This window comes from Oncorhynchus tshawytscha, linkage group LG03 (genome assembly GCF_018296145.1).
Source record: "Oncorhynchus tshawytscha isolate Ot180627B linkage group LG03, Otsh_v2.0, whole genome shotgun sequence".
Classification (NCBI taxonomy): Eukaryota; Metazoa; Chordata; class Actinopteri; order Salmoniformes; family Salmonidae; genus Oncorhynchus; species Oncorhynchus tshawytscha.
In genome coordinates, this window is record NC_056431.1 from 48,288,318 (window position 1) to 48,302,053 (window position 13,736).

The following is a 13,736-nucleotide window of genomic DNA, read 5'->3' on the forward strand; positions in this document are numbered from 1 at the left end:
AAATGCTAAAATAATGCTTTGTTGAATTGGCTAGCTACTTCCCCTATTAAACTGACCATTGTATGTTTGAGATGGGGCTCTTCTTTTTGTGAACGTAATAACCAATGAATTCACACTCCAGATACCAAATGGTTGTAATAAAATGAGAGAGGAGGAGCGGCAAATGTAATAAGAGGAGAAAGTATGCTGGAAAGGCACGCATTAGAAAGCACACTGTCAAAAATGTACACACTGTTAATATGTGAGTGGTATGTGCATGGTTTGGTTTTCCTCATCTGCCGACATCTGTTTGAGAATACACCTACAGCACAAGAACACACAGTGAAGCACCCATTTCACCTGGCAGGAGTCGTCATAGGGAATTTGTCTCTTTAAAGACTAAAAGCATTCAAACCCTTTGATAGAATGATGGGCATTATTCTAGAATCTGCCTTTGTCATGTCACATGGCTTCTCTGATTGGACGCTCTTCTAATGGACAGGCCGTTTTGACAGGTGCTGCACTGCTGATTGGCCAATATAAAGGTGGAGATTTAAAGTGAAGTGAACTGTGGTTGGTGTTTAGTTTGGTTAAACCAGACTGAACACTGCACTCACCATGGAGGGTGGCATTCAGTCTGGTTTAACCAGGCTAGTTGATAGTGGAAGTAGTGGTTATTTATTTACCAGTCTTAGAGAGGCGACCCATGCTCTTGCTGCTGCCCGAACTGTCTCCCCTGATGAGGACAGAGATGCCGCTGAAGCTGCTGGCCTTGGTCATGGCTGGCCTCAGGTTACGGTTGGAGCTGTCAGAGTCTGTGCTGCTCCACGGCCGAGGGTCAGAGTACTTGGGTTCGTTCTCAGAGCTGCTCTGGCGACTGTTGGCCGGGTGGCCATCTTTTAACCTGAGGAAGGAGCCATTTTAAACCATTATGGGATTATACATTTATTAGCTATTATAAGAGATATAAACTAATTAATCGCATAACCATTTCCTAAGCAGAGAGTAAGAGATTGGTGAATTTGTCATGGCTATGTTACGGTGAGAGATAATTACCTAAACATTTGCCGCCTTTGCTGTGTACTGTTACAAGCATCATCCTCCTGTTTCCTTTTTTCAAGAGCCAAGCCATCTGGACCCTGGAATAAAATAAGCTCTGTTCGCTACTTGTATTTACTGACTCAAACTATATATTAAGGGAATTCTATGGGATGGTTCTTACATCTTGAGCAAATATCCTGTCTCTGGCCCTCTGGTACTCCTCCTCTCGTTCCTCTATAGACTTACTCCTCCGGTCGTCCTTCAGCCGCATTCGCATCTAGACACGTCAACACGATGCTTTAGCACTAACATCTGACACATACATCCACTGTCTCCTTTAGCAATGGTTTGTTAGTTAACAGTAACAAAGGGCTAAGGGAATATACTCTAGGAAACACTGAACAAATCACCGTTAATACCATTTGTCCATTGACTACTGCTTTTACTTTGTGCATGGAGGAAAAACATTCTGAGCTTTGCTAGTAGTGAAGACACCATTAATACCATTTGGCCATTGACTACGCTTGACGCATCAAGGTAATACACTTTTCAAAATGGGGTTTTGTCTTTTTAAAACTTTACTGGCTTTCATGGAGAAAAGCGAATAATTTAATTTAATTTTTAACTTTCTTTCTTGGAAGTTAATTGATCATAATGAGGTCTAGTATTGGGGAGCCTCACATTAAATGACTATCTTACCATGTTGTCATCTTTGTCTGAGCCGGAGTTGTCCCTTTTGAGAATGTAGCGCTTTTGGAAGTCGTCAGTTTTGTCGTCTTTGATGTGTTCTGAAAACTTTTGATCAGGGCTACAGAGAGAGAGATATGGGGGGGGAAGAGGAAACTTGAGTTGTAGTGCTAATTCGTTCCAAGAAACCTGAGATGTTTACACCATCTCCCGTCCGCCTCGAACGCTGTTGCTCTCGTCCTAACTTTCATCACCCAATATTGAAAACGCAGATAATTACGTTTCCCCAAAAACTCATTTCGAGGGCTGCAAAGGAAAATCTCTTTTGCCTTGGCAGAACATTTCTGCAGGCTTAGCCATTTGAATTAAGAGTAGGGATGAACATTTAAATTATTGGTTGTGGCAGAGAGGGACGAGAGAGATTACTCACATTCTTGTATTGCTAGTTTTGTTGATGATTACAGATTTCCCGGTTTGGTCGACGTTGTGGTCTAGGCCGAAGTAGGCGGCGACGCGGTGCAGCAGCATTCTGTGGTAGGAGGTCATTGGAGGGAACTTTCTCTTCTGGCTTCTGAGGAGGCGGATGAGGAGAGGAGAGGACAGGACAGGGAGGAGAGGAGGAGAGAGGACAGGAGGTGGGAGAGGATGGGAAAAGAGTAGGAGAGGACAGGGAGAGAGGAGGATGGAGGAGAGGACAGGGAGAGAGGAGCATGGAGGAGAGGACAGGGAGAGAGGAGCATGGAGGAGAGGACAGAGAGAAGAGGGTGGGGGGCGAGTACAGGGGACCAAATCAATAATTCAAAGAGGGACTACAGGACAATTAGGAACAGTCGTTCTGTGCAAAACGGTCCAACATAGCCTGGAGTGAAATCTCATTAGTTCTCCCCAGGCAGAGAGAGACATCACACGAAATTATGCATGAGGCTTAATAAATGAACAGAAACAGCTTATTCTGTTTAAATGAACCCCCCCCCCAAAAAAAAATCCTCAACAAATCGAGACACAAGAGACTCGTAAATTCAGTTGAAATGCACCCAGAAAAAAACTTGACTCAGCTGAGCTACTTACTCGTTATTACTGATAAAGTCGAGAATGTCCTGTTCCAACTTCAGCAGCATCATTCTGTCCCTGTGAATATAATGGATTGAACATGGAGAGAATTAGTTTGGAGTCTGTTTAGTAATTTGAGCATCCATCTCATTACCTCAGGGTATGAAAAAAAACTGCAACTGATGACTGATGAAGATGCCAAGTGTTCAAACATTTTAGAGAATGAGTCTTTGCTTATTCACCAGTGAAAGAGAACAACAGCTGGGCTTGTGGGAACAGACAAAATATTTTCAAATGACTGGCATGGGTACACACCTGGGGTTGTTTTTCAATGTGTTTACTAAGAATTCATGGATATCGATCCCGGTAGAATCTGTGTACTCCTGACTGGAATCTGGAGGGGAAAAATAGGCATTAAAGAAAAACTTTTCTATTGTGTCTCCTCATTTCGCAGAACCTTCGCAAAAGTTAGAGCATTAATGAGCAAGAAAGATATATATTTTTTAAAGTAAGCTAAACTTGAAGGACATAAGACCATCCATTGCTTTTTTAAATTTTACAGAAATGTTGAAGGTTCAATGAGTGCTGACTGAGAAAGCTGTTATTGTGGTTTATTTTAAATCAACTTTACAACCTCTGAGAAACCTCTGATTCCAGACAATAGCCGGTGCTTACCCACACCGGATGGTTGTGTCCCAAATGGAAACCTATTTTGTATTTAGTGCACTTCTTTGGACCAGGGCCCATAGGGGACACAGACAATGCCTACCTCTGGACAGCATCTTCCTGGGCATCCTCTCAGTCTTCTCTAGCAGCTTCTCCACACCTTTGTCCTCCTCATCCTTGATGGGTGGCACCTCCTCTTTGTCAAATGACTGGGAGACCTGGATCTCAACTTCATCCTGCAAAATAAAAGACTGTTGGAGTCACCTTTTATAATGAAACAAATGGGATAAGGTGATTTCTCTTTCTTAAGGAGCTATCCATCAGGATAATGATAACGACCCCACCAACTTTCCAAATGTACAGATTATGTAGCTAGTGGGGTGGCATGGTAGGAAAGCCCATGTGTACTAAGGGTTTTCAGTTTAATGCTATGATCTTGAGCATTCACACCCTACAGAGTAGCCCAGCCTACTCTTTCTCTGATTAAGAATCTGAAGCACCCAGAAAGGCTTTCATTTAATCTTTAGGTCAATACAAAAGTAGAAGTAAAACAAGCACACAACGAGGCCGAGGGACAGCAAATGTTTGTTTTTGTAAATGGGGAAATCTGCTATGTTTACATTGGAAGAAAAAAATAAAATGCACCACCCCTGTAAAAAGTACTAGCCTAGGGGAGTTACAGCTTGCTGACAACGCTTTGATTCTGCACAGACTGAGTGAAAGCGAGAGAGCGAAGGATAGTGAATAGAGTGGGGGGAAAAACTCCTGGGAAAGGAAATCTCAATCACACACCAGTTCAAGGGCATAAATCTGACTGAATGAGTCTTCGGTGACACCCTGCCAAGCGTATTCTTTCATGAGGTGGGAGATAATTTGACAAGCATTTGTTTAATTCACTCACACAGTCAGGGAGTTTCCAATACTGCTCCTGATTTAGGGTTTTTATACAGTAAACCAGTTAAACGAGACACTATTTCTACTATGGAATGGGTGGAATGAAAGAAAGTTGGCCTAACCCCTAATAAAACAAACGTGTTCTACAGAAGCTTGCATTCAAATAATTCAACAGATTTGAACCCCTGCTGTCAGATTAAAACTAATTATTTTAATAGGCTAATTCTAGTATGACCTTTTGGGTCTTAAAAAAAAAATCTGATTTCATGTTGAACAAAAACATTTGTGCGCTATCGTGCATAAATGTATTTTGTCCCCCTACACCAAACGCGATCACGACACGCAGGTTAAAATATCAAAACAAACTCTGAACCAATGACATTAATTTGGGGACAGGTCAAAAAGCATTAAACATGTATGGCAATTTAGCTAGTTAGCTTGCACTTGCTAGCTAATTTGTCCTATTTAGCTAGCTTGCTGTTGCTAGCTAATTTGTCCTGGGATATAACCATTGAGTTGTTATTTTATCTGAAATGCACAAGGTCCTCTACTCCGACAATTAATCCACACATAAAACGGCCAACCGAATCGTTTCTAGTCATCTCTCCCCCTTCCAGGCTTTTTCATCTTTGAACTTAAATGGTGATTGGCATCTACACTTTCATAGTATTACCACGACAACAGGCAAAACATTTAGTCTTTCAATCACCCACTTGGGTATAACCAATGAGGAGATGGCATGTGGGTACCTGCTTCTATAAACCAATGAGGAAATGAGAGAGGCAGGACTTGCAGCACGATCTGCGTCAGAAATAGAAAGGAGTTCTATTTTAGCCCTTGGCTACGCAGACGCTCGTTGGCGCGCGCGAGCAGTGTGGGTGCAATAATTGAATAACATTGATTTCTACATTTATTTTGCGATGCTTGCACACGCAACGTGTCCGGTCTGGTCAGCATGTAAAGCTAAATATGAATTATGTGGTGAGTGACCTGAAACAAGGTAGGTGCTTCAATAGTCACAAATCCTTTCAAGCAACTGGAAACGTTGTGTTATCCAAACAAATTCCTTTCTGAAGCTTTTGTTGCGGGGAAATTGTTGTTCTGGAAGCTGAAGATGAACAGTTGGTGAGGTGTGGAAACTACAGGAATTTCTTGTGAACCTCTTTCTTGACGTTTCACTATTAAAAGAGATGCACTTGTGGGGTATAAATATGCAATGAAATTATGGTTTGACACCAGCTGATGGTTTGGGGAGGGGCAGTGAATTGTCATAGGAGGGGCGTGGGGGATTTGCAGTTTACCTTGTGTTCTCGAGGCAGATCAGTGGTAATAGGGGGAGGAGGAGAGGACTCTTCGCAAACAGCCAGGCTCCGAACTAACTTTAACTTTGAGTTAGACTGGGGATTGGAGAGTGGTGAGGGTTAAGAAGAGAGTCAGGATGGGACAAATACAGTGCAGGCAGAGTTTGAAAACACACCACAAACCAAGCGCATGGAGGGAGGGGTATCAGAAGGAAAATTTTAAAAGAATCCAGAATTCCCATGCAAGCACGGCACACACTGGCATGGCAACCCAAGCTCAAGACAACACCATGCACACGGTCACCTAGGTTAGATTGACCATTAACTGGTCACTGGTTAGATCACTCGTCATGATTCTGATGCATTAGAATTTACACTTGAATAACTGAAAATCACAAGCTTAAAAAAAGGGTAAAAAATATATACTACACAAAATGGGGGGGGTGCAGGCAGTGTAAATTAAAAGGGAAAAACAACTCATTGTCAGCTATTAGATGGTGGGGTTCATCAAGCAAACACTGTTACAGACATGCCTCTTGCCACTGTACCTTGGGCCTTTTTCCCATCTGTCCCGGTGTTTGCCGCTGTACGGTAGGCAATGAGACAAAATGGATCACATGAGACAAGGGTCTCATTGTCTGTAAGCCCTGGGATGAGTCCCCTTAATAACAAAATGACTGAGGACAATTACAAAGTAAAGATGGGAATCTGCTCTTGAAACCATTTAGTCCATCTCTACAAAAACCGATCCATTAAATGTTTTTGTAATGAAGAAATATTAAGATGCAACCTTTTCTTTTGCGTAAATATCCAACAGATTCTAACCCTTATTTATTAATGGTTGATGCACAATAACATTTTAATTTGTTTACCCTAATGCATCAGGCTAAATTATATCCAAGTCTAAATAAGTCACTGTAGTAGAGGATTTGGAAAGAAAGTGTTCCTTGCCCTCCATGCTACTCTGAATTCTAGACTTGGAAGAACGGCCGCGGGGAATTGTAAAATAACTGTTCTCTCCTGCACACACATCTAAAACAGCACCTTGTGTGCAGTGAGGCGCCTCGATCTGCAAAGTGGAGGAGACAGATGGCAGTAAAGGCATTTGTTCCGCCTCCTCATCCCCCTAGGGGTGATACAGGAGAAGTTTGTGGATAAACTGGGATTTGAGATCGAGATTATCTGCTTTTCCGCTCTTGCATGGATCTCCTCAGCAGACTGACTGCATGGCTCCTGGCCTTTCCATTCCCTTACAGGTATATCCCCCCCCCTTATCTCAACTGCCTTTAGTACTATACAACCACCTTTACAAGGGGGGCAGCCAGGCTAAGATACAACTGAAGTGGCAATATTTTCCATATAAAGTGCACTACTTTTGACCAGAGCCCTATAGGCCCTAATCGAAAATAGTGCACTATATAGTAAATAGGGTGCCATTTCAAACGCAGCTCTCCTCTGACTGCTGTAATACCATATATAACCACCTATACACATGGAGCCAGGTTGAGAGAAGACTGGTGGTGCTGAGATATGAAAAGGGTCAAGGCTTTTCAGAAAGGGGGATAGCATGAGGGAAATGTTCCAGCATGAAAGGAGACTAGCCTAGCTGTTCAAATCTTTCACGCACTACCTGTCAGAGGATGGTAGAGAAAAAAAACGATATAGGCCGCCTGCCATATAAAACCTCCACAAGGTTAACCTTCAAGCGTATGATAACTGAGTAGTGGTTTTGCGGTACACCGCTTCTGCGGGTTCTCACAACTCAATTATCTGACAATTGATTGGTTGTGCTTTGCCAGGGACTCCCCAGGGCCCCTGAGCCTGTGCTGTATCAGAAAGCAATTATTTCTCCCCGCTCTGCTAACCATTACAAAGCCCACCGATACCCCCAACCCTCACACATCTGTCTCACTAGTCCCCTACCATTTCTCGCTGCATATACATTTAGTGTAGTCCTCTGGTACATAACCCAACCCCGTCAACGGACATGCCATACTTTGATACGGAAATTGTGTGGGTAGGGATGGTTGATTTTGTGGGGAGGGGGGGTTGCAGGCATTGGTAAAAAAAAAAAAAAATGTAAAAGGCTGACTGGTATGGGACGGTGTGGGGCCCAGGTGGTAAGATACAACCCTGCTCTGTGATGAGATTTACCAGAGTTTCGTTCTTGTCTTGGCAGCAGCTCTCTGGTTGAATCTCGGGTTGGAGCTGGGTTTGAGCTTTGGCCTGTGGCGGGGTCTCTGCCTGCTCCCTGCCGTTTGTCTTGGTCGGGCTTGGTTCTTCTCCCCCCGCTGGTGTCGGTGTGGCACTGGCATGGTGGCTCTCCTCCGTCTCCACACCTCTCATAGTGGCGCTAGTCTCCTTTACAGTGACAGTATCAGACATCCTCATTAGAGAAGGCTACTTGGAGCTTCGTCTACCAAGAGCTCGAGACCTAGAGTGCAGAAAGAGATGGACAACACACGACACGGTTGCTTCGGTCAGCCTCAGCCACTGCCTGTCCTCCCCGAGGCTACTGTTTCAGCAGCAGCTATTTGTACTAACAGATCAATGAAGTTTCCTCAATGACAAATCACCCAATATTATAGCCAACTGTGTAATAATGCATAATTTTAAACTCTTAACCTCTCCCCCTTTCCCTACAACCCTCCCTCAATCTAAATTGATGAAAACCGTGTCCCTGAGAGTGTGAGCAGCACCTGGCCCTCAGGAGAGCCCAGCCAGCTCAAAGGTGCTAATGAGAATCAGTGGCTTCTGAAGCGCTTCCATTAACACTTTAGAGGGTGAGATGTGCTCTACTCCTGTGTGTGTGACGCTCCTCTACTCACACCGTGGTCCTGCCTGACAGTGCGTGTCTGGTGCCAGGGCGGACGTCAGCATGGCCAGATGGTGCAGCGAGCCGTGACTGCTCTGCCTGCCAGGCTGCCTGCCTCGCAGGGAGAAAAGACACGGTGGTGGTGACACTCCCATATGCGGGCCTGTAGACGCTGTAGCAAGCAGCACTGAGGCCTCCAGGGATCCCGATCTTCCTTATCGTGAAAACGGGAGAAGCAATCTCCCTGCGTTATCTCCTATCTGGCAACCTGTCACCACACTGGCATCCTATTCTCTCCCACCCAGTCTCTCTGGCTGTCACTGCCCACTCTACCCTGCCTATCCAGTCTGCCATCTCTAGTCTGAAATAGACTGCCTTTTTAATGCTTTGTCCTGAGACATGGGCTGTGACTATTACTGCAGAGGCTGTAATGTCTGTGATGTGAGTGATGTCTGATTGTGTGTGTGTGTGTGTATTTACCGGCTGCGGTGCTTGGCCTGCAGGTCAGTGGTAGCGCCGAAGAGAAGGGCGAGACCCACTGAGGCGGGGTCCCTCTGCGTGCTGCTGCCGTTGGTGTCTGGGTGGTGCTGGACCAGTTGGTGGCTGAGGCTCTGGCTTGTGTGGAGCTGGGTCGTGCTGGAAGCCCTGAGGAAGAGGCCCATGTCCCCGTCACCAGCACTGGGTCCGGCAAGCAAAAGCGCTGGCCTCCAACAAGGCTCTCATGCCCCTCAGTGACCTGGGGAGAGAGACAGGTAGAGGGAGGAAGAGAGAGAATGGTTTGTTAGTATGTGTGTTCACTGGTGATTTATGTATTTAAATGTAAACTCATCTTTAACATATTTGTAGAACAGGGTGTTGAAGTTATCAGTTGCATACACACTCACAGAGTAGGAGTGATACTAAAACAATCATTTTGAATCAACTCTATTTGGCTGACCGAACGGCCACTGTCTAGCTGAGAAGACGTGGATTTGTTGCTTCTCTGATTCTTTACTCTCCTGTGGTTGGAGGCCAAACTGCAGTGCAAGAGGCTGTCACAGAGAGCTAACGTTTCCATCTCTCAGCTCCCTCAGAGCTCCGCCACGCTCTAACCCTGCTAAACTCTGCTCTCTTCTGGGTTAAGAAGCTGTGTGGAGAAGTCCCAGTCAGAGGGGTTGGCCAGGAGGTCAAGTGGATTTCCAGCTCGCTCCATAATCCAGTTAACAATGGCTCCAACTCACCTCTTAGCCCTACGGAGCCCCAGGTAACCGGGCACTGTGTCACCTCGTAGAGGTTGCCATGGGCACCAAGAAGCATGGCGTCATGGTAGCTAGTTCATCCTAAATCTAGTCTCTCTCTTCAGTCCAGTTTACTGAACAGTTATCTGATCTGCTCTACACTGGCCAGGATGACTGTTGGTGCTTCTCAATTCACATTTTTAGCAGAATTCAGCAGTGGAAATACCAGTCCAAATAGAGGCCTGAGATCATTGGGACGTGTTGACTTGAGAATGGCAGGGTACAGCTAAGCAAACACTTGCTGTGTACCTGACTGACAACGTAGTACATTTATCAGGCTAATGGAGGTGGCGCAGAGCTGAAGCAGAGGCTGCTGCATTATTTAATCCTCCGATGGCCTCGCCTGATTGGGATTCATGAGATCTGTAGCCCAGGGTTGGTGGGGGGCTGTCAGTAGAGAGGACAGGTGTGTGCGCGTGTCTGGTTGGCTTTTAGTGTCTCACACACACACTTACGGTCACACAAATGCTTGTCAACACACACACACCCCCGTCTGCCGGTGTGCGGCAGCCTCCTGTCTGTCAACAGGGCGTGTGGTGTCTGTCACAAGTCCCTCTGCTCAGTCTCTTTCCCCAGGCCTCCTGCTGTCTGGGCTGCCTGCCCTGTGCTTTTTGGGAGTGACAGCCTGCCATAAGCCCTCCACATCTCAACTACGCAAGCTGCGCTGTGGGGGGTCACAAGGACCAGACGTCGGCGAGGGGCTGAACGAGACACTCTGCATATTTTCCCACCTCTTCTCTAGGCGGACTCACACTCAAGGACAATTATGCTTTTAATGCGACCAGACAAGAGCAGTTCTGGAATTCATGAGAGCTCAGTAGTTCACCACCCCACCCCCTCCCATTTTTTTCGCAGCACATCCAGCGTCAGGAGAGCAAGGACGCCCATGCCTGGCCAACCTTTTCCCTCCCACGCCCCCGCTCTGGAGTGGCCACAGATGGAGGCTCCCCCGGGCTGAGAGAAGGGGTTGGCTGGTGGTGGAGGGCTGGTGGTAGAGAGGAGAGTACAGTACCGTCTCTTCTAGTGGGAGGACCAGTGATGCCTGACTGAGGCCCCATGAGGATCAACCTCCTTTAAACAAGTTTGTGGTGCGTGCAGTGGAACATCTAAGAAGCAGGTCTTTCTTGACCCTGGATGTTGAGCCTTGTAGTCACATGACTCTTCTGGGACTTCTGGTCTCAGCCGGAGCACTGACTGGACGTTCCGTAGTATTTTCGGTGTCTGTCCATATGCTTGTGGTTTGTGTTTTCTTATGAATTTATGAGTGCATCATTTCTACAGCAGATGCTCATTCACCTCACAAGGTGACTTGGTTCACAAAAATGCTTTTGTGGATGACAGATGGACAATATTAAAGAGGCAAAGGGCATTCTTTCCCCCCCCCTTGGAGACGCAAAAGGTCCAATTCACGGAGCTTCATGGATCTTCCTCCAGGGGCTTGTATTTTGTTACTTTTCCTTCTTTCCTCTTCAATGGGGGGGCCTGAGTCCACATTTCACACTAATTGGCCAGGGTGTTCTATCCGAGAGGCTAGCTGGAGCCAGACGGAGACAGCACCGGCCATCTCTTCTCCTCACAGTTGACTCGAGGAATGCTTAGGTGGTTAAGGATTTACATCGAGCTGCTCAACCAACTGTGGCTGACCAGTGAGCAGAGGGAAAACTAAGAGTACAAATAAGGTTGGAAGTGGCGAGTTTGTGAGTGATTGTAATGTGTGTTTGTGTGTGTGCGTGCCGCTCTCTTTCCGATCGGTCATCCAGTCGGCGAATGGATGTTGGAGATACAAATGAGATCTATGTTGGTGTCAACGAGTGACAGCTAAGAGTGGAAAAGGTATTGATTTTGTCAGGCTGGATAAATAAGCTGTTTTCTGCTTCCTCATCCCTGCTGTCTACAAAACAAGAGGCAGGGTAGCATCCCAAATGGCACCTTACTCCTGTATAGTGCACTACTTCTGACCAGGGCCTGTCCAAAGTAGTGCACTAATATAGGGAATAGGGTGCCATTTGGGACCCATGCAGGGAGGTGTCCTATAGACTTAAATAGTGAGGAAGCATGGCACGAACATGGGCAGGAGGAGAGGAAAGCGGGAGTAGTCCGCTACGGTCGATCTGCAAGTTGACACCGTAATAAACCACAGAGACAAATGGACTGATCTGTCTGTGACAGTCCAATCATGTGTTAACTAACCATGAACATACCATTTTATTTTCCAGAATATAAACTAGGTAAATATTTCCTTCTTATGAAAGCATGTGACTCACCAAAAATAATTTTACCCTTTATCTGTGGAGAAAGCATTTATGACAATGCAACAAGGAACATTTTTTGGGGTCAAGAATAAAATAGTAAATTTATATAATTCTGCAAGATTAGAATACTTTGTGATATTGAAATAAGAACTGAGGGAGATGAAAACTTTAATTAAATTCCTTCCTTTCAACCTTTGTTATCTTTTAAGCACATAGACCTGGAGAGAGTTTCTCTTTTTTTTTTACCACCCACACACAGGGGGATGGCGTCCTTATTAATAATCCCCATCAGCACTGGGTGAACTATTTTTTCATAGCCAATTATATTTACGGATGATTGACAGTTGGCTGACGTCACAACGGAATATAAATTGCAAGAAGGGGGGTGCTCTGAAGCCTGACACAACTGTGCCTTAACTACACACACACACATTTAAAACACAAAATTAAAAGGAAAATACCACAGTGATGCCAACTCCGTAACTGCCCCTTTTTACTCCCACCATGCCCTTCCCTTACATACAGCACCATCTGAAATATGTAATTCCCTGGCTTCAGTTTGGAACTGTACACCGTTCCATTGATAGACTCTAAGATTCCGGTGCATTCAACACTCAGAAGGCTCAAAAGACAGTCCACCTCTAGCCCCAGGGTGCTTTCTTTAAGGGGAGATTTTTTTTAAATGCCCCCGAGGTGGGCGGTTCAACTCTCAGACCCCAGTGGTGCTGTTCATTTCCATCTGCTTAAACACAAAGCCGCGATCAAAAGCAGAGTCTTGCCGGCCAAACGTTTTTTTTATTGAATGCAGGAATAAAGAAGTCTATATCCGAGCCAGGGCTATCAAAAATGAGATGGGAGAATTCCCAGTAGTGCGGGGTAATATGGACAAAAATCCATATCACCATAAATGCAATGAAATTACCACGATAACAATACATTGAACGATACGTTTAACATTAATGTGCACCAATTACTTTTTATTATATTACCCTTAAAACTACTACTACTACTTTAAATGTGTCTATCATTGTCCCGTTAGCAATAGATCATTTTAGCAGACTTATTTTATTTCAAACTTCACATTCCTCTAGTAAAGGCTACTTATCGTTCTTATTAATATCAGTAAAAATGTCCTCAATAAATGGTCGGTATTGATACATTTTGATTGATCGTCCCAGCTCTAATTCACAGTACATCGAGCTACACTAATGACTTCAATAGCAAATCACAATATCCACTATCCATCATCTCATCCAGCAGAGAGAGGAGACATGGTGAATCTCTCACCTGCTGTGTGAGTTTCCTAATAGATGGGCCAGGTGACTTCAGGGTTGCCGTCAGAGGTGAGGCTACCTCTAGCTTCCTTTCAATTACCAACGGGGGAGAAAGAGGAGAAAGAATGAATGAAACATATAAGGGAAAGAAGGATGGATAAGGATCAAAATCTTGGTGCAGTTCTTTCCTTTGCTGGACGGCAGCAGCCGACACTCAGCACACAAAGGAGCGCTACTTTTCACTAATGAGGACTTCCTGCGGAGGTTAGAACGCAGTGCGCCGGGCTACGCTCCCTCCCCGGCTACATCCATATAGCAATTACACCACTTAATTGCCTTCATGAGCCAGATATTCCCCTGCCTTTTGCCCCAATCATAATGCAATTACGCCAGGTTTCTGGGCAATGTTAAACGCCATCTCTGGAGTGCATCTCTGGGGCATTGTGGCTTGCAGTAGCATTGGGTCCCGTTATGTTATTAATTTCAACCCCCTCTTAGAG

At 45.3% G+C, this 13,736-nt stretch overlaps 1 protein-coding gene across 12 annotated transcripts in view; it reads right to left on the bottom strand.

Annotated features, from left to right (window-relative positions):
• LOC112237713 (R3H domain-containing protein 1-like) overlaps positions 1-13,736 on the bottom strand; it is a 67,369-nt gene that overhangs the window by 17,686 nt on the left and 35,947 nt on the right. For 5 of the 12 annotated variants that reach the window (XM_024406375.2, XM_024406357.2, XM_024406317.2 and 2 more), the window contains exons 2-13: positions 8,914-9,169; positions 7,773-8,052; positions 6,167-6,202; positions 5,619-5,714; positions 3,527-3,659; positions 3,073-3,151; positions 2,776-2,835; positions 2,138-2,278; positions 1,720-1,828; positions 1,202-1,297; positions 1,036-1,118; positions 666-883 (exon numbers count right to left, since the gene is read on the bottom strand). In XM_024406375.2, the coding sequence (XP_024262143.1) occupies positions 666-883; positions 1,036-1,118; positions 1,202-1,297; positions 1,720-1,828; positions 2,138-2,278; positions 2,776-2,835; positions 3,073-3,151; positions 3,527-3,659; positions 5,619-5,714; positions 6,167-6,202; positions 7,773-8,009 (1,288 nt within the window). In that variant the 5' untranslated portion in view covers positions 8,010-8,052; positions 8,914-9,169. Of the gene's footprint in view, positions 1-665; positions 884-1,035; positions 1,119-1,201; positions 1,298-1,719; positions 1,829-2,137; positions 2,279-2,775; positions 2,836-3,072; positions 3,152-3,526; positions 3,660-5,618; positions 5,715-6,166; positions 6,203-7,772; positions 8,053-8,446; positions 8,545-8,913; positions 9,170-13,249; positions 13,326-13,736 lie in introns of all 12 variants that reach the window. The other 7 variants (XM_024406335.2, XM_024406330.2, XM_024406341.2 and 4 more) reach the window with 7 other exon arrangements.